The sequence below is a fragment of the Apiospora kogelbergensis genome, assembly GCF_038363985.1.
Source record: "Apiospora kogelbergensis strain CBS 113332 chromosome Unknown utg000007l_segment0_segment0, whole genome shotgun sequence".
NCBI lineage: Eukaryota > Fungi > Ascomycota > Sordariomycetes > Amphisphaeriales > Apiosporaceae > Apiospora > Apiospora kogelbergensis.
This window is the reverse complement of record NW_027117424.1, coordinates 2,178,485-2,196,793: the sequence shown is the minus strand read 5'-3', so window position 1 is coordinate 2,196,793 and position 18,309 is coordinate 2,178,485. Positions and strand designations below refer to the sequence as shown.

Sequence of the window (18,309 nt, the reverse complement as noted above, 5' to 3'; positions counted from 1 at the left end):
CCTCCGAAAACCCAAGATACAAACCTACAGAATATCTGTAGCGCATCAGACACCTTGAACGAACATGCAGCTTACCCATCTACTCTCCGTCAGTGGCCTTGTGGCGTAAGTCTGCTTTCTCTGTGCTTTTCCTTGTTCGCTGTAGATACGCTTACCAACAAAGGAGCAGCTTCGCGGCCGCCCAGGGAATCACCCTGACGCCGACCACGATTACCAGGGGTAAGGGCGCACTGATCATCCAGAATTTATACCATGAGGCTTATCTAGTTGCTCGTCATTACAGGCGGCACAACGAAGACGGTTTACATCCCCACCACGACGACCAAAACTGACACTGTGTCGGTTACGGTCACAGCCTCCGTCTTGGTGACTGTCACTAAAATCTCGACGACGTGCAAGCCCACGCCGACGGACTGCCCCAAGCTGACGTCGACGGGGACGGCGTGCCGGTCGTGCTTCGTGCCCGACTGCACCGAGACGATCCAGACGACCAAGAGCTGCGGGTGCCCAGCCGCCATGCCCACGGCAACGGTCAACTTCCCCTGCAACAACCCGGACTCGTGCGGGCTGATCGGCTGCAAGACACAGTACCAAATCGCCACAGAGGCGTGCTAAGGGGAAGGAGGGAGTTAGGCAGCAAGAGGAGACAGGCAAGATGGGTGCTTCAGTGTCGATGCACATTTATTAGCTATACCTAATACTACATTAACAACACCTTGGCTGTCTCCTATGTCTTCGTCGCAGAACGCACCTTATCGGCAGTTCCCATACCATATGTGATACTGAATAAAACACTCCAAGCAAATGATGTCCACTGCGAGTACTTGTAGGCATTCCTCATCGATCCAGCGATCCAGCACGCCCATCCAGTTATCACTACTGCAAAGCCCCACAAGGACAAATTGAGCCAGTGAAACATCGCATCGCATCGTCATCCTCGTCAGCCGTCTCGCTATAAGAATATAAGTACACGGCTCAGAGAAGATAATCTAAGCCTTTCTGCTCCGGCCGCGTCTCGTCGTGGTTGGAGCAGCGTCAGCGGCGGCGGCAGTGGAAGCTTTAGCCTTGCGTCCGCCTTTAGCTTTGGCCTTCTTGGGGGCCTCCTCGACCTCTTCCTCGTCTTCGTCTTCGACGGGAGTAGGTGCCTTGGCAGCCTTTCTACCTCGGCCTTTCTTGACTGGCTCAGGTGCAGGCTCGGGCTCATCGGCCTCCTCTTCCTCTTCCTCCTTAGTCTCCTCGATCTCTTCATCTTCCTCCTCGACCTTCTTGCGTCGGCCAGCTGCCTTGCCTTTACCCTTGGCGGTGGGCTTCTCTGCAGCGGCAGCTGCCTTGGGTGCTGCCTTCTTGGCCTTTTTCTTGACAGGCTGTGCTTCTTCTTCATTATCTTCATCAAGCTCGGCCTTCTTTCGGTCACGCTTAGCCTTCGGGGTAGGCTTCTTCTCTGCTTCATCCTCACCGTCTTCGTCGGCCTTCTTGACTTTCTTGGCACGACCACGAATCGCCTTCTGCTTAGGCACATTGAATTCAGGGTCCTAGATATATGTGAGTGCAAAGGATCATGAAATAAAGCATGCATTTTGCACTTACGCCGTTGAAATCCTCCGCAGGGATATGACCTTGTTTGACGGCTTTCTTGATCTTCTCTTGGATTTCAGGATGTTCGCTACAACAAGTTAAGGGTCAGTGGCCAACCCAGGGTCACTACTGGTGGTAATACTTACTCAAGATCCTCCCAGCCATCAATCATGTCCCAGTTGTAATCATCATCACCATTGGCGATGCTCTCCTGGAGGTTAGTAACCTTCAGGCCAGAGACACATCCCCTACGGGTTTAGGTTAGAAGAAATCCGTGAAGGCCAATCACAGCTATGTGCTTACCAGTGGTTCCATTTCCAACTTGCATGGCCGTCGGGGATGTCAACCCAGACACCCCAACGGATGTCGCCTTTCATGATCTTGTTGCCTTCCTTCTTGCACAGGGTGTCCTGGCACCCAGCACGATTGTTGGGAGAAATCTCTGCAGAACAGTTAGTATAAGATACGCGTTGAGATTCGGCCAATAAACCCGAAGGAGATAATGTTTTGTCGTGGTGGACCTGGCATGTGCGCAGGATTGGAGAACCTCCTTCATGAATTTGGTATATCACAGAATACACAATAAGATGAATAACAGAAGTAAAATAACTCACCGATGCGGTACGACATATTGTCAATGAGGCTGAGATGGAAGCGGGTTGACGATGATGTATGTATGAGATTGGCAGAGGACAAGGTCAGGCAGGGCCTTGAGTGAGAATAATCGCGACGCGAGAGGTTAGTCGCGGGTGGCCGATATGAAATATGGCAAACACCTCAAATAGGCAGCAGGGCCTTTCTTCGAGCTGTCAAGTAAAGAGAGAAAAAAAGAGTAAATGCCCGACGGGTTTGAAAACAAAGAGACTGGGTGGGAGAAGGATGGTAAGAGAGAGTAGGATTTGATGAAGTTAATGAATGACCTGGGTTTGGGCTGCCGTCCTGCCTGGGGGGAAAAAAAGGGTCTACGGGTTAAAGTACTGTCTGTAATTGAGACGCGTCGGGTCAGGCCAGGGAGCTGATCAACCGACCTGCTACCAATTCCTGCTACCAGTTCCAAGGCAGCAACAGCAGCCTGCGGGAAAAGGCAAACAAGCAGCCGAGTAATAATAAAATGCATTCATTCACTATGTGCATATTTTGCTGGATTGAGTTGTCCATTTCTGTTGCTCTTCCCCTACGTAAATGGGCAATAATTTCCCTACCCAATAGTTGTTGCACACTCACCTGCAATCCGGAATGACGTACGCACTGCCATGCACATGCAGCCCCCCAAGCCACAAGCTACAGCGGGCAAGCTACAGGCCTGCCAATCTTGCCCAACCCCTGAATTCACCCTGCCCAACCAAGCGTCTACTGCCCTCAAGACCACTTGAGACCTTCGATATCACAAGTGTTTGCATATACGACATTACTAGGACAACAGCCCTTTTCTCATAATTCCTTACTGTTGCAATCGTTTCACATCCACCCCACCTCCGCTCTACAAGAACGGACACCATCCAATATACATGGCCGACAGATTCCGTGGGTTGACTGCCTGCTTGATGAGCTCCTCGACTTGACCCTCCACTCCCAGCGGGATGCTCTCCTCTGGCAACAAGCCTCGCACCTTCCTCCTGATGCTTTCCACCACGCTGGTCGGGTTCAACTTCACCACCTCGTTCTTGCGTTTCTTGTCCCTCTGCAGATCCAGCGTCGGGTCATAGATGAAGGCCTCGAGGATTGTCATAAGCGTCTCCTCTTGCTGCCTCAGGATACTGAGCGTGAGTTCCGAGCACTGCCGGAAAGGCCCTTCAAACCCGTACACTCCCATTGCCGCCACCATATTGTGCGTCAACCGGAACGGGACACGTTCGGGCTGCGCAAACGTCAATCCTTTGTCGAACAGGCAGTTGAAGTCCACGTGGAAGATGCCGCCGTTACCCTCCTCCAGAAGCACATTCTCGCCGTGCCTATCACCCAGTCCCAAGATGGTCCCCACCATGGACATGACCGCACATGATCGGGTATACTTCAATCTTGCCGCAAACCATGCTGACGGGTTTGGGAACTGCGAAATGAACCAGTTTGGGAGCACCGGAGGAAACTGTCCCAGCACCTGTTCGGTGAAAATCCGTATGTTCTTTTCGCCCACCACTGCATCCTTCATCTGCTGTGCGAGCTGGTTATAGTTAGGACCAACACCGCGTGATCGGTAAATAACCAGAAGAATGTCTCGTAGCGTCTTGAGCCCATCTACCCACTCGATGATGCCGCACTCCTCGTTCAGTGGAGTGACAGCATATGTCCTGATATACAGCTGCCGCCTGCTTGATTCAGCATCCCGCTTAAGTGAGCGGTTGATCATACTGTTAAACTCCATCAAACGCTGGTCGGTCCGTAAGTCGTCCTTGGGTTTAATGAGCAGGCCATAGCTCACACCGTTCGACCCCCTAGCGGTAAGCTTACGGGGCTTCGCCAGTGATCCCAGCACCAGGACATCGTCCAAGAAAGAGTCAATAGTAATAACATCGCGTGAGAATGCCTTGTGCTTTTTGACGTTATCTGTCAGGGTAGGGAGCGTTGCGGTGAGGCATGTCTCGATAGGCACTACCAACGGACATGGCGTGCACTTGTGATTAAAGTTGAGGTCTCTCGTGATGCTCGCATGCGTCGTCCTGTTGCTCTGGAAATCCCCGTTGTTGCAGGCAAGAAGTAGCTGGTCTGCTAGTTTCTCGCCCATGCGAAGAAGGGTTTTGAGGTCATATGAACCGCCTTCAACCTTCTTCGATGTACCTCTCAATTTCTGGACGATCAGCTGCCCGCGCGCTCTCCGTTCAGAAGTAGCCTGCTTGGAAGTGAGAATGGCAAACAGACTCCAAAGAGACTGTTTAGGATGCGACTCCACAACCTTGACAATGATTGTTTCAAGAAGCATGAATACCTCATTGTTCGGGTGCGCAATCCGAGCGACAATCTGAGGAAGCGCCGTATAGAAGATATATGCAGGCATGCGCTGAATATACTTGTAAAGGTAGGAATGGAGTGACTGAAGTTGCGTCTTTCGGCGATGGTGCAGCTCGCGCGAAATTGACACTTTACTTGCAGGCGCCTTGTCTAGCTGAGCCCCGAGCTCAAGCCAAAGTGTGAGTATTCGTGGCAACGTCTGGTAAAGATATTTGGTGCCATAATTGAGCGAGCGAATATAGTTCTCTATCACCAGCTTCGCCGTCTCACCTGTGAGATATTCATCAGTCTGATCGTCTGGTTTGAGGGCCTTCTCTGACTCGAGGACCTTCTTGTAATGCCGACCAAGATGGTAGTGCCCCTTTTCCCACATTCCGTAGTTCTTCGGGACGTTTTGGTACTGTTGTCGTAACGCACTGGCATGTGTCTGGCCAGCATCGTCGAGCCATTTAGCCAAGAGCAAATGTGCACGAGCAACCAGCATGTTCTGTTGCGTCTCCACACTCTTCTCGGTTGATACTTCACTAGTAAAGCTCTTATTCAGAAAGACATTGTTGGAAATTGCACCTTGCAATGTCTGTATCGCTTTCCGATTATGGCCTTGTTTCCACAATAGCCGAGCGTTCTCAATGGTGGCAGAGTCATCGCCGAGCTGTGAAGCATGGAGTACGGCATTGAATGACTGGTGCATTGAGTTGGCTTTTCGGGCAAGCTTTGCACTCGATAGCCACAGCGACGAGATGTCCAGATCACTGAAACGAGGTCTTTGTAGAGGTTAGCTATTTGCCAGTGACGCGTTATGGGTATGAACCGACCTCTTTAACTCCATAGCAGCCCGCCTGATGCCAAGAACATATTGCTTGTCAGCCACATACGAACCCAGGACCTCAAGACGCCGGTTCAAAGTCTTTATGGCTTCCTGTGGATGCTGTACGTCTTCGTTGCTAACCCCGGCGATGAGTTCAAGGTCGGTGAGTACATGACATTTTAACATCACTTCGTGGAAGGCGTGCAGAGATGACGTTGCTGTAAAAGTCATCGACGACCCGACTCGGTCTCTCAAAGTCCTGAGGTCCTCGATGAACTCCTTCGTCCGGCCAGCTTGGAGGTGAAGAAGAGTACGTGCAATACACACGTTGAAGTTCTCCGTCCAGTCTCCATCGTATCTAGACATGAACCTCTCCATTGTCTGCCATCTGCCCGTGGCCCACGACGCTTCCACCGCATACGGTACTATCCGATTGATCGTTGTGATAGCTGTGTGTTTCTCGATGCCTTCGACGTAGTTCAAGAGAACATCTGCGTGCACTTATTAGAATGCGCTTGCGATAGAATGGAAGTGTTTATTCATACCATGCTGCCCGGACTCTTTGAGGCATGTGAGAAGGTCGATCTGAATGTCAACATTTTCAGGATTCTCTGCCAGCTTGATCTCATACCACGTCTGGGCCTCGGCCCATCTTCCTGCTTTGCGATGACTAAGGATCTGCTGGTTGATGTCCAGCACCCTTAAGTGGGCAGATATTCCCTCCAGGCCATCAGGCTCGTCAATCTGCGTATAAATTTCTTGGAGTCTCTGTAGCAGACGTTCCCTCTCGCTACCGCCCATCGACTTGGCTTCGACTTGACGAATATGTTGCTCGAGATGGAAGAGGGCCCTCGAGTAAGCTTTGCATTCCACCGCACGTTTTGATATGAGTTCAGCCGGGATGGAGTCGAGGATTGATTGCACCCTCTGCATGCATAAGGCTTCCACAGCATCCTGGCTCGGTTTAGATCGCATGGATTGTAGCCATCGCATTGCATAATCAAGAACCCGGAAGATGGCCTATATTGGTTAGCAGTTGTCGTGCGGTAGAGAGGTCTGACCTTTACCTCGTAATACAATTTCTTCTCTTCTCGTTCGATGTAACTTGCACTGTCCCGAACCTCATGCTGCAGGACAGTCAGCAATTCACGAAGCACGTCGGTGCCAACCTCATCGTTGCCCTCCTTGCTAATGATGACATGGAGAACCAGGTACGGAAATAAGAACTCGGCGGTGGACAGGTCTTTGATCCGGATGACGTGGCAAAGAGGCTCGAATATAAGCCCCGAAAAGGGGTTTTGCGGTCGACGTAGCAAGTCCAGCGCGAATTGTCGCATCCAGGTAGCGTATGGTCGGCCTTGGCGGAATATAGGGTAATCAACTTGTTGTTGTGCCATTGGACCAAGCCTGTACCTTGACTCTAGAAAAGGCGTGATAACCTCCCTCGTCTCATCAGGCAAAGATATAAATTTTCTATAGATGCGCTCCGCATCTCTGGTACCGTCTCTGGATCCTGCCATCCTAATGGCACTGGCAATATCGCAACGCTCTAGAAGTTCCTGCATAGCATAAGACAGCAGCCCTTGCTGCTTCGTGTCGGTGGCTGCCAGGAACGACTTTACCAAGACATCTTCCAGTAGGCGTAGAACAAAGTCGGTAGTTTCGCCATGGTTATCGAAGTTGCTTAGAACGACGAGATGGCGTTCTTCGCGAACTGTTTCAACTCGGTTTGGGTCGAGGCAACCGACTAAGCCAATACTCTGTGTGCAAAGTTGACTGATCTCATTCTGTTCGCCAGCGTACCGCGAGGCGCAGTCGAGAAGCGCACGTGTCAATGCTGGCAAGACTGTATCAGGTTGTTCGCTCACCGCCGATGCCTGTATGTAGTCCTGCTGCCTTTGCAGATACGAAGTGAGCTCCCTCAGAGCCTGCAGAACCACACCGGAGTTCTCGTGCTGCACGCGTTCCGCAAGCAGTTGGAACGCAGTCCGGCTATCCACAGGCTTTCGCAGTCCACTCAGTTTGGCCTCGACTTCTGAAAGTTCGCTAATATGACTGAACGATGGGAGCTTGCTGATATATGCTACAAGCATGGTCGCGTATTTATCGATCAAGAACTGAAGAAGCTCCTTGCATCTCAACCTGGATGATTCATCAAAGAAACTCCAGTAGTGGTTGATGATAAAGAAGGTCGTCTCAATCAAGACTTCGACATCGTCGTCATCTAAGCAGAAAATCATTGCAGACCAGCATGAAAATGAACACGTCCGTAGCTCATCTTGCCCAATTGCAGAAAGAACGCATGCGGAAATCTTGGATTCAGTTAGCTTCGCATGTCACACCACATCACAAGGGTCAACTCACCTGAGGTCTCGCTATGCGTATGTTAGTTTTTCCTATCCTAATCATCTCTTCCATTGCTTTGATGCAACGTTTCTGTTCGTCGATCTTGAACGTTGTCGATCGGGAGCTCATCGGCTCATTGAAGATATCCGTCAGCCTGGCCATCATGCCAAGGGCGTTCTGGGAAAGAAAGCGTCCCGTGGCCTGCTTCTTTTGTCTTGTATCTCCTTGGATTAAGCTGGCCATGAGAGTAAAGACACTTCTGATCTATACAAAAACCACCGTTAGAAATGAACGTATTATTTGGGCAACGCGACTTACATGTGTTTTGCGTGGTTCATCCGCATCTCCAGCAGCCTTGAGCAACTCTAGTGAGGTCATTACAGGCTCAATCTTTAGTAGGTCAACAAGGGCAAGCTCTTCGAAATGAGATGATATCCTGCTGAGCATGGCCATTGAGTTTTCGGGTATATTGTGCGTTTCCCTGACCAACAGTAACGCCAGAATTGGTCCAACATTGTCGGCATCGAGGCATGGTTGCCACGGCTCGGCTTCTCTGCGGAGCTCGGCAATTTTCTGTATCACATCCCGATTTCCTGCAATAACTAAATAAGGTAAAGCATATCTTTGGATGATCAAGACGAATTGTGTTATGGTCATCTCTAGCATGTCAGCTAGTAGGTTTGCGGTCTTGGGCTGTGCCACAAAGTCTTTGAGGGCGCTGTAAGCAAGGGACTTCCAGTAGGGCTCAAACAACTGTCGCGTAGTTACACGCTTGTAGCGAGCAAGTGAGATTATCTGTCATATGGCAATCAGCTAAACTGGCGTGGTAGTTGGTCCCTCCAAGAGCATACCTCGTTGAAAGCCGATGCTGAAGTGATAGTACCAGCATTTCCTAGATACTCGACAAGCTGAAGCAAAACCAGGCCAAGATTTTCATCAGAGACGACACTATCTCAATTAGCTACACGTGATAAGAACGTCCCAAAAGATACTTACCGGCCAAGCTGAGACCAAGCCATCATACAGGTTTCAGTGAGGCGGCGGTCTGAAATCTGGCGCAAAATAGCGATTGCAGGGCCAAGAGTTCTCTGAGCTATATGTCTTTGAGCATCCGGCAAAGACTCCCCAGTCAATAGTGCGGAAAGGGTACGTCTGCACACGCATTAGCATCATAAGTAAATAACCCGGCAAAGTTTCGTGTTACCCAGTTGCGATTCTCAGCTCTCTGGACGAGCTGTTCAGTGATTTGAGGCACCATAGTACGGAAGCAGAAGTATCTGCATCGAGGAAAGATGCTTCGCATGAATGTTTTGCTAGCCGCCTCAATGCCACCATTGCCGTAACCCGAGGTTCCCTTGATTCGTTGAAGCTGGGTAGGGTCACGAGAGAGTTGAAGACAGATAGTATAGCTGCCTTGACGCGTTTGTCGCAGGACTGAGGTGTCCTCTTCTCCTCAGTTGATGCCTGGCAGAATAAACACTTCACCTCCGAAGGGCGATACGTCGCTATTGATGACGGCACAAGCGTGTTGTCAACAGCGCAGCACATGTAACCAAGTAAATGGATCAGTGAGACTCTTTCCGTGTCCTCTAACCGAGGAAAGACGCTCCTGGATTGTATTAGTCGCATTGATCAATCGAGAGGAGTGGGATGGATTTACAGGACCGACTGTTCCAATTTACCAATATCGTCGTCTGCCTGGCATCCCAAAAGGCCATTTAGAGCTTTAAGGATATGAGACTGAGCGTGAGGCTCAGAGGAGACTCTCCGCCTCTTAGTTGGACGATCAGTCGACGGTAATTCGGCAGAGCCGAGGCTCAACGCTTTTAGCTGGCGACGCAGTTGCTTATCTGCAAAACTATGCGGTTGCAAATCGCCGTCCAAGGTTGTTGGCTTCGTACTAGAAACGACATGCCGGAGTAGCTCTAAGCTTCGCTATACTATGGTTAGTGCTTGAACTCGTAAAACATGTGTTCAACTTACCATAGAATCGGTGCCTTCAGTGAATATGGCTCCTTGCATTGAGATGGCTTCAAGCGCAGGGATCAGCTGAGACGCTACCAGCCTTGCCACTGGCTTGTTACTGAGGCATTCCTCTGATATTTTGAGGATAACTGTGCATAACAAGCGGCTTGCCTTGTCCCTATCTAATTCCCAGTCCATCAAATGCTCGAACTGTCTTGACAGGTCAATAGACATGGATGTAAGCAAGGCGTAGGCTTTGTATTTCAGGGGGTTATCGATTAAGGCTGCATCTTCGAGCAGAGTCGCTACTCGTAGAGTATTTTGAAGGAGCAATGGAAGACAGCTCGGATCATTGCCACGCCACCCGTCTTGTCGGCTTTGTAGCCTGGAGAATGCTTCGAGTAGCCATGGAACCGGCTGGGCAATAGAGATGAGGCTGAGCCCGGGTTTCTCGATGCCTAAGGGAATTAACAATATAGATACAAGGCTGTAGACGTGGCGGAGAGCATGAGACCATGTTAGCACCTTATATGTGCATTGCTGCTGGAGTATCTCCAGGTCAGGGGCAGCAATGGTTTCCAAATACGCATCTGACGGTAACCGTAGACGCAGCGAAATATCTCTCCCTGAACGGTTTACTCTAATTTCGCATAGATGGGCCAGAATTGCTGTCAAGAATTGTCAGTGACTTATACAGCGCATAAACGATCATCATTCCTACCGTCAAAATTGCCCCTCAAATACTGGTCGACTTTCGGAGCAAGATGCCAAAGGAACCCATTTTCGGCGATGACGATGAAGAGGTCCTGGAACAGAGACTCAATGGCAGTAGTGAGGTTAAGGCATTGGCTATGCCCTAACATCTTAAGCACTCGCGGCAAAATCCATTGCCAAAGGGGTTCGCTCCCGCGAAAAATGAAAGACGCTTCAGGCGACGAAAAAACCAACACCTCTGGAGTCTCTCTGACTGTCACCTTCAGGAAGTTGATTGCCCTCACCGCTTCCGAGTACAAGTGTTCTCGATCGGCAAACGGATCGTCCCATCTCAAGCCTTCAAGAACCACACGGGCGAAGACATATATCAACATGTGATTGTGTTCAATCCGATCTTGGTGGGATTCCAGGGCCTCAGGGTTATTCTTCACTTGCTCGATGATGCCAAAGAACTTCTTCAGTTCTGCCGTCTCGTCGGGTCTGGAGGATCTCGTGGAAGCCGAGATGTTCTCCACTAACTGAGCCGCCAAGGTGGAAGGTGGTGGTCCATTATTGACATGGCCATTCGCAAGGCTCTCTCGGCCTTGCTGGCCAGTGCGACCATGAGATGTCGGTGCCATACTCATGTCTAGATGGCATCCAATTTCGGCCACCAGGAAGTGGTTTGTCTGCGCGTGAAGTAAGGGTGGGTAGCACGCCTGAGTGAGTTTCACGCGTTAAGTGGTGTTCAGCGAGTGTTCCAAAACAGGGTCTTACGCGACATCACGTGCCCATTGGCCCGCTTATGTAAAAACGATGATCGATGCGGAAATATTGGGGCCGAAGACCCTGGCAGCCTGGATGATAGCGAACGTCAATTGAAAGCTCAGATCTTTTGGACTGCTGATGTCACACGACGTTTGCTTTAACGTCCTCCACCGCACTGCCACCCTTATATCAAGGATCAGAGTTGCATCCTGACACCTAGGGAACCAGCGAGCTGAGCAAGCTGAACAATCATCAATCCTTATCTTCACGTTAAACGCCCGTCGCGCTAGAATACTCGACTGCGCGAGACGCCTTCCGAGCGGCTGGGGATACTACACACTCACGCGTGGTAGCATAGACACCTCGGAGATTGGACTACCTATTTCGCATCATGGCCGTCTTTCCGAACAAGAAATTCCGCGGGTCAGGCGAGACGAACACATTCGCGGCCAAGTACCGGGCGCTCATGGCCAAGCGCCCATTTCTGCTTTTTGGCCTACCCTTCATGTCCATCATCGTGGCTGGCTCCTTCGTGTTGACGCCAGCCACAGCCGTCCGCTACGAGAAGCACGACCGTAGGGTGCGGCAAATGACTCGGGACGAGGAGCTGGGAGTGGGCAAGAGCGGCCGAAAGGTCAACCTCAAGGACGAATATTATGTGAATCTTCCTCTCTCTCTCTCTCTCTCGCCAGCCTTCCAATAGGTCGAACGTCAGTGGCGGTATAGTTGCTAACTGCTGTCACCCCAACAGAGATTGGCTGCCAAAGATATCGACAATTGGGAAAACAAGCGCGTAAAACGATTACCTGGCGAACACGATGGAGTCCTGTGATGATATCATGGCATTGGGTCCCGCGCTCTTCCCCGCTCGCTCGAATGAACGCTCGAAATATGATCGATATCCCCGAACCCCGGGTCCAGATGCTTATAATGCAGCGCCTCGGTGGCCTGTTATTGGCATATCACTTACGAGTAATGGTTCTAGACGGCTTGGCTGGCAGGCTTCAGGCTCGGCCGCTTGATTATACCAACATTAGTACCCCGACTACGCCCTACTTCTCGAGCATCGATCCACGACTCGGGATAGTTCGCAAAAAAGTCTGTATACAGCCCCAGATTCAGGCCAACCCGCCGGCCAAACTCAAATCCCGAGTAGTGTCGATGAACAATGGAGCGCACAAGCATCATTAGCACGATCTGCTACAGCTATCGGGCAAGCTGGGCGAGCTTTGCCAAACTGGTGTATTACAAAGAAGTACCATACGGGCGACTTAAAGCTCCCATGGTAACGTTTCCGTCAGTTATTTCCGTGGGTGAATGAATAGCCACCGGATAGCATCCACATCTTTGCCGCTCCTCGCATGAGATCCGGGGAAAGACTTGCGGCACAGACCGTCATGGAGCGAGGGGTATCAGTTCGAAACGCGTTCGTAATTGGGTTCCTTTGTGCTTCTGCTAAAGCAAAGGCCCCTAGTCGATGTTGGCTACTACTAGAAAGGCGTGTTTGGACTCAACGGATAGACGGCAAGTTATGTTTGTACATACACATGATGACTACGTATTCAGCTGAAATAGTGGCTGTCAATAGCCGCATCAAGCTGCAACGCTCACGTCATCAAGGATATCTCGGAGAAAACATGGTTGTGTCGCATATATGAACGCCAAAATGTAACATTGCATTTCAAGGTCTGTAGTAATCATTACAATACACAGCCCAGTTGCCGAAGTACGCGCACTTGTCTTATGGCAGACAGCAGTGCCTCCGGGTCCCAGAATGCCGGGGTGCCATCTGAAGATTTGATGATGGGACGAAGTGGTCCCTGTGGATATCCATCATGCTGGGTACTGCGTAGTATAGCTCGGGGAATTAGAGACAACGGCCTGTGGTTGGACGGACGAGAGAGGATGGCCTTATCACTGCCATTGCTCCAGAAGACGTTTCTCTCACGTCGTTGGTCGAGCAGGAAAGCCTAGCCCCTGGCTTGGTGAGTTAGTTCTGGCTGAGCCTTCATCCTCGCCAGGGCTGACGTGACTGATTGTGCACAAGCTGCAAGCTGACCGTTAAGGTTCGGTGGTGATCAGTGGTAGAAGACTCTTCGTTTTCAGCATCCACCACACCTCGTCAGAACCTCCTCTGTGGAAGCCTCGGCTCGCGGCCCCGGCCGAAAATATCCCAGTGGCAAATTGCAATATTCAGTCACTCGTAAGATTATCGCAGTACTTGTACTGTTGAAGAAAAGAGAAGAGGAAAAAGCCACTTTACCATGCGGTAGTCTGAAGTGCATCATGCCGAGCACCCATTGATTCACCAAAATCACACCCAACACGGGGAGCTAGCTCGTATTTTCAAGTGGGCTATAGTGGCTATTTTCGGACATGATGGCCATGCTCTCCTGGAAAAGTCCGAGTCTTCGGCGTGTCGTGCTGAGGGCTCACGGGAATGCCGGTCTCAGCAAGAAAGAAAGGTTTTCCTCTTCGTACCCGGAAGATTGGTCGCCAAAAGTGCGACAAAGATGCGGCACAGAAGAAACAAGAGATATTTGTTCACAGCTGCCGCAGTTTTCTATCATTAATGCGCATACCGAAAAGAAAGAAGACCAAGAATAGTTGACGGTCCATCCGTTCTGGTTATTGCTTGAACAAGGGCATTTTTTCCCTTTCTCGGTGTCGGTCATCAGTGCAACAGAAACCGGGTTTAGCATCTACAAGCAGGGGTGGTGCCTGGTTTGTGGGCACCGAGAGAAGAAAAAAAGCGCCAGGGTTTTCTTCCAGAACAGAAAGCCTGGAAACCACAACCACATGAAAGAGCTCCAAGCTTGGGTGGAACCTCGACACCCTTTTTCTCCCAATCCTGAAGATCAGCGCAGGGGGAGGGGGAGGGTTCACTGGGCGTTGTGCTTCACTCGCTTTGTTCCGAGGGGGAAGCATCACCGCTCTAGGTACACCTGTGCCTTGTTCTGCAACTGCAAGTGGAATGCATTGGACACATTCCAAGGCATGGCCATGAGTGTGTCTTGTGTGTGACTTCACATCTTCTCGGGGAGGACTCTGAGGGGAAAGGCTTCGCCCTCGCTGCGTTGCAGTTGCAATTGCACCCCAGGACAATTTCCCTATTCAATCATCCCCCGATAAGCATATTTCCGTCCGATTCATGCTTGCACCTTCGAGGGCGGAGACGCCCAGCTTTGTTTCACCAAAAGCTGCCTGCCCATTCGCGCAACCGACCTCAATCCCCCGCACCGTGATCAAGATGCTAGTATACACGTACTCACGATCTACAGATCATCCACCCTGATTAAATCATAGGGCAGTGCCTGCGACCTCCTATCTAGTGTGATATTCCGAATTCATGCCCAACAACCTTTGACGCACAACTAGTTGTACGTGAAGCGGATGAGTCGAAGCAGAGTTACAGCTAGAGGATACGCGGTCGCGAGTCTGTAGTTGTGAGGTGGTTGTCCTCGGCAAAAGTTCCGTTCACTGCTCAGTTCGTCCCGTTTCGAGGCTTGGGTAACCTGGGATGGAAAGAATTAGGCTTTACCAATGGTCGAAACTGTGTGTACATGGAAGCTGAGCTGAAAGGGTTTCTTTTCCTTGGCTCGTAGCTGGCTACTGGTGCCTGTACCAATAGCTGTACGAGCAGGGGCTGGCGGGGGTGCCAGGCTAGCGAGTCTATAGCGCTATCCGCCCACTTGGCCCTACACCACCGCCCACCACCAGCACTGGTCGGCCGAGTTAATGAGACACGCGGTCCACCTGGCTTGACATGACTATGACAGCAGGACAGGACGAAAAGAAAGTACATACGTAGCCCAGCCCGGCCCAACACAGGGGGACAGGACAGGCACGCGCCCAGCCGAGTCCCGCCAAATCCGGCCCTGTCGGTACTTTGACAATGCCATGTACACACAATGGCACATTCACTCCGGCTCCTCACAGAGACTGGAGTATGACGCATGCGTTCACGACCCCATCGGGACTGGGGCTCGGCCATCGCTCGTATACCCCCATCCCAGGACAGTTCCCAGGAAGCGAGTGAACAAGGGCGCAATAAGCTTCCGTGCCCACATACAGCAAAGACAGCTGCAAGGCACCGTTTCCTCGTACATCTCACATGTACCGACTGTCTCAAGATCTTCAGGCACGAAAGTGGGTTGCGCTGGAATATATATGCAGATGACCTGCCGTCCCTTCTGCACCCCGGAGAGCTCTTATTTCCATCATTCCAACTGCTATCTCTGGCACCCGGCCTTATTTATATATATATATATAATATATATATATATCTATCTACACACATACATATACAACAGCCCAGCCCTACACTCCCCCACAACACCGGGACTCTCTCGTCGTAACCACACACCACCAAATCGGCTTGTCTACATCCTACACCGTCAAGATGAATTTCATCGGCAGACGCAGCTTGTCTATCAAGAAGTCGAAAGGCAATATGCAAAAGACTCACCATACCGAGGAACACAACTTCCACACTAGATCTATGAGCACATCAAGCACCATCTCACACGCCTCATCGACGGGATCAAATGTGAAAGCCAACTCATATGACCCGCTTTCACTACACCCACCGCTGAGCTTTAACACGTCTCCTGTGTTGCCTGAGTTCGACACTTCCAGCAAATCACATGAGGACTCGGGAAATGCAACACATCTCAGTCCTGAGGATCTTCCCACACCAACAGAGAACTTCTACTACAACCAGGACTGCCGGAGGAAAACATACGTCTACGATCAAGCCGTGCAGTGGCCTTTGAAGGACTGGCAGGCTGTACCGCCAGGACTTGCCAACATGGATGAGCAAGAGTTCGATGCGAAGACAACACCTCGCAAACTCCCATCAGATCAACGAAGACCGCCCAAGGACAGCAACATGTCGGAAATGGAGATGTTCGTCAAGCGAGGCGAATGGAAGCGCCAGGGCATTGTGTTTGGACTTGGGTCCGACTACGAAGACGAGCAAGAAGTGCACTACGAGCTACCGGAACCGGAACCTCAGTTCGAGTTCTTCTAAGGGTAGCATCCCTTCTTTAACCTATGTTTTTAATCTGGCGACGGAACACTCGGGTGGTTCATTCCTTCTTACACCCTCACGACCAAAACGACTTATACACGATATCACGAAACTGTAATTTTATTACCCCTGTGTTGTTAGACACTGGGGACAATGGGCGGGCGATTAGGCTTGAGGTTGGGCCTGTATCATTCTTTGTAATATCACCTAGGGTTGGTATCAACCAGGCGTATAGGGAAAGATACCTATTTGATTTGGTTATACATAGAGCTGGCGACCTTACTTAGCCAGCTATCAGAAGAGCAATCTCGCAATTCACAATTTACCACTACGACCATCTACATCCCCTGTTCTTTAACTCATGCCATGCCCTAAACCTGTGACAATCAATGATCATTACGCTCTCGCCAGGATTTCCAACATGAAATCGTTCGTGAAACAGATCTTCAACCCTACCCAATGCATCTAACTATTGGGCTGGCGATGGTTACGTCAGAATAATCCAGATCGTCGGCGCCTTCTATGTAATTCTCCTTCAATTTGTAACGGGTGTTCTAGAATTTGAGTGCGACTGGTGTGGCGGCCTACCCCATCATTCGTTGGAGACGCCGCCAGCCCTTGTAGATCTCAATATAAGATAAGTAGGCATGTACCCCAAATTCTGCCCAAAGACCCTTCAAAAGGTCATTGATCAGCCAGCCAGCAAGAGACATGCACATCTTTCCTAGTTCCCTTCTGCTGGCAGGCTGCAGGCCGACGAGCACTCTCGCCCACTAAAAGACACTATCGGAAAACCGTTGGTGATACTCCAACTGTCAATCAGGCGCTACAATGAAGAATGACAATGTATGCTAAACGACGAGGAACTGCAATGAATTGCATTTCCATCCCGATGCAGGCAACAGGAAGATCCTCCCCTGGATGGCAAAACACATGCTTACCAGGTAGGTATTAGGTATGTAGCAAGAAGAGTCACAATATCGATCCCAATCTCGAACAGCAAGACATGCATTTGCCCAATCCTTGCCCAGCGGCTGGCGAGCGGATATCCCAGCAGTGTGGTTGAGGCAGGGTCGGACGGTAGGCGATCGCAGCACGGCAAGGCTAGAGGGAAGAGGTAGCTAAAGCAGGTGCATACAGTAGTTGGCATTGCTAAACCTTTCTCGCACAGCAACCCGACCCTAGGGATAGACATGTGCACTTGTGACCACGAGCGTGGTTGAAACATATCAGCAGACCTCATGACATCAAGCCTACTGTTGCCTATTAAGCCGCTCCTCCGAGACTCCTCGGAGAGAAAAAGTAAGAAGGGGGGTGGAAGGTATGCACATTCCACACAGCGGCAGACTTGTAGATGTGCATGGCCACATGGCAGTTGCCCTGTAGCTGTTCACGAGCTTAGGTACCCTAGTATCTTTTGCTTTTTCTTTTCTTTTCTTTTCTTACCCCTGAGCAACGATGTACGTTTCCGTACACCTGCGTAAGGTTATAGTGCCATAAGACATACGCGGCAGGATTTCCACCGCCACTTTGTTTTCTTCTTCCTCTCAAACGATCTATGCACTATGCTTCTTTCAGGCCACGAGGAGGTATGTCTTGTTTGTTGGGTCGAAGCTGGTAGCATGCGTGTGCAGCAAGTGCACTCACTCTCTCATGCATCACGAGATGTCACTAAACGGATGTCTGCAGCATGCAGTACCCAAGCGCGCCTCCCAACATCCTCACCGATAGCCTAATATAAAACCCGACTATTCGTGTTACTGTTACTCAGCCTGTACTTGGTAGTTTCGTGCGAGGAGGAAATGCACTAGCGCGAACCCAACGACGTCAAGAGCGGGAAAGGAAATTATTCATCCAACTTGTCGTCGCGCTTGCGCCGGCCCTACCCAACGCCTTTTCTCTCTCCATCCGGCCAGCGTAGCGAATAGATTAAAGCCTGACATCACCGATCAAAGAGTCGCACAGAGCTAACTGTCTTACCGTGAAGGAAATGGAATGCGGATGCCATGTTCGCCCTGCACGTGCGTTGCATCAAGGGCGAGAGATAGACCGGATGACTACAGTCCCCCAAACCTACGACGTTGCTGTACGTGCATGCGTATGTAACCGTCCGTATCGGAGTGCAAACCTACGTCGAACTCAAAAGACGGAGTGCTCGGTGGCCACGTTACCTACA

The 18,309-nt window shown here is 50.7% G+C and overlaps 5 protein-coding genes across 5 annotated transcripts; 3 read left to right on the top strand and 2 right to left on the bottom strand.

Annotated features, from left to right (window-relative positions):
- Positions 1-64: 64 nt before the first annotated feature.
- Positions 65-615, top strand: PG998_011056 (uncharacterized protein; the record flags this gene model as incomplete). Its single annotated transcript, XM_066877872.1, has 3 exons — positions 65-105; positions 146-219; positions 284-615. The coding sequence occupies 3 exons, from the start codon at positions 65-67 to the stop codon at positions 613-615; spliced, it is 447 nt and encodes a 148-aa protein (XP_066726926.1).
- A 374-nt stretch (positions 616-989) lies between these two features.
- PG998_011055 (uncharacterized protein) lies at positions 990-2,205 on the bottom strand (the record flags this gene model as incomplete). The annotated part of the gene is made up of 5 exons (XM_066877871.1): positions 990-1,532; positions 1,588-1,663; positions 1,722-1,823; positions 1,879-2,017; positions 2,190-2,205. The coding sequence occupies 5 exons, from the start codon at positions 2,203-2,205 to the stop codon at positions 990-992; spliced, it is 876 nt and encodes a 291-aa protein (XP_066726925.1).
- Positions 2,206-3,055: 850 nt separating this feature from the next.
- Positions 3,056-10,980, bottom strand: PG998_011054 (protein kinase rad3; the record flags this gene model as incomplete). The annotated part of the gene is made up of 12 exons (XM_066877870.1): positions 3,056-5,285; positions 5,337-5,820; positions 5,875-6,349; positions 6,397-7,641; positions 7,694-7,939; positions 7,994-8,470; positions 8,527-8,623; positions 8,672-8,827; positions 8,880-9,284; positions 9,336-9,610; positions 9,659-10,308; positions 10,362-10,980. 12 exons carry the CDS (start codon positions 10,978-10,980, stop codon positions 3,056-3,058), a joined length of 7,359 nt encoding a protein of 2,452 aa, XP_066726924.1.
- A 512-nt stretch (positions 10,981-11,492) lies between these two features.
- Positions 11,493-11,933, top strand: PG998_011053 (Cytochrome c oxidase assembly protein COX16; the record flags this gene model as incomplete). The annotated part of the gene is made up of 2 exons (XM_066877869.1): positions 11,493-11,759; positions 11,853-11,933. The coding sequence occupies 2 exons, from the start codon at positions 11,493-11,495 to the stop codon at positions 11,931-11,933; spliced, it is 348 nt and encodes a 115-aa protein (XP_066726923.1).
- A 3,570-nt stretch (positions 11,934-15,503) lies between these two features.
- On the top strand, positions 15,504-16,133 carry PG998_011052 (uncharacterized protein; the record flags this gene model as incomplete). Its single annotated transcript, XM_066877868.1, has 1 exon — positions 15,504-16,133. One exon carries the CDS (start codon positions 15,504-15,506, stop codon positions 16,131-16,133), a length of 630 nt encoding a protein of 209 aa, XP_066726922.1.
- Positions 16,134-18,309: the final 2,176 nt, after the last annotated feature.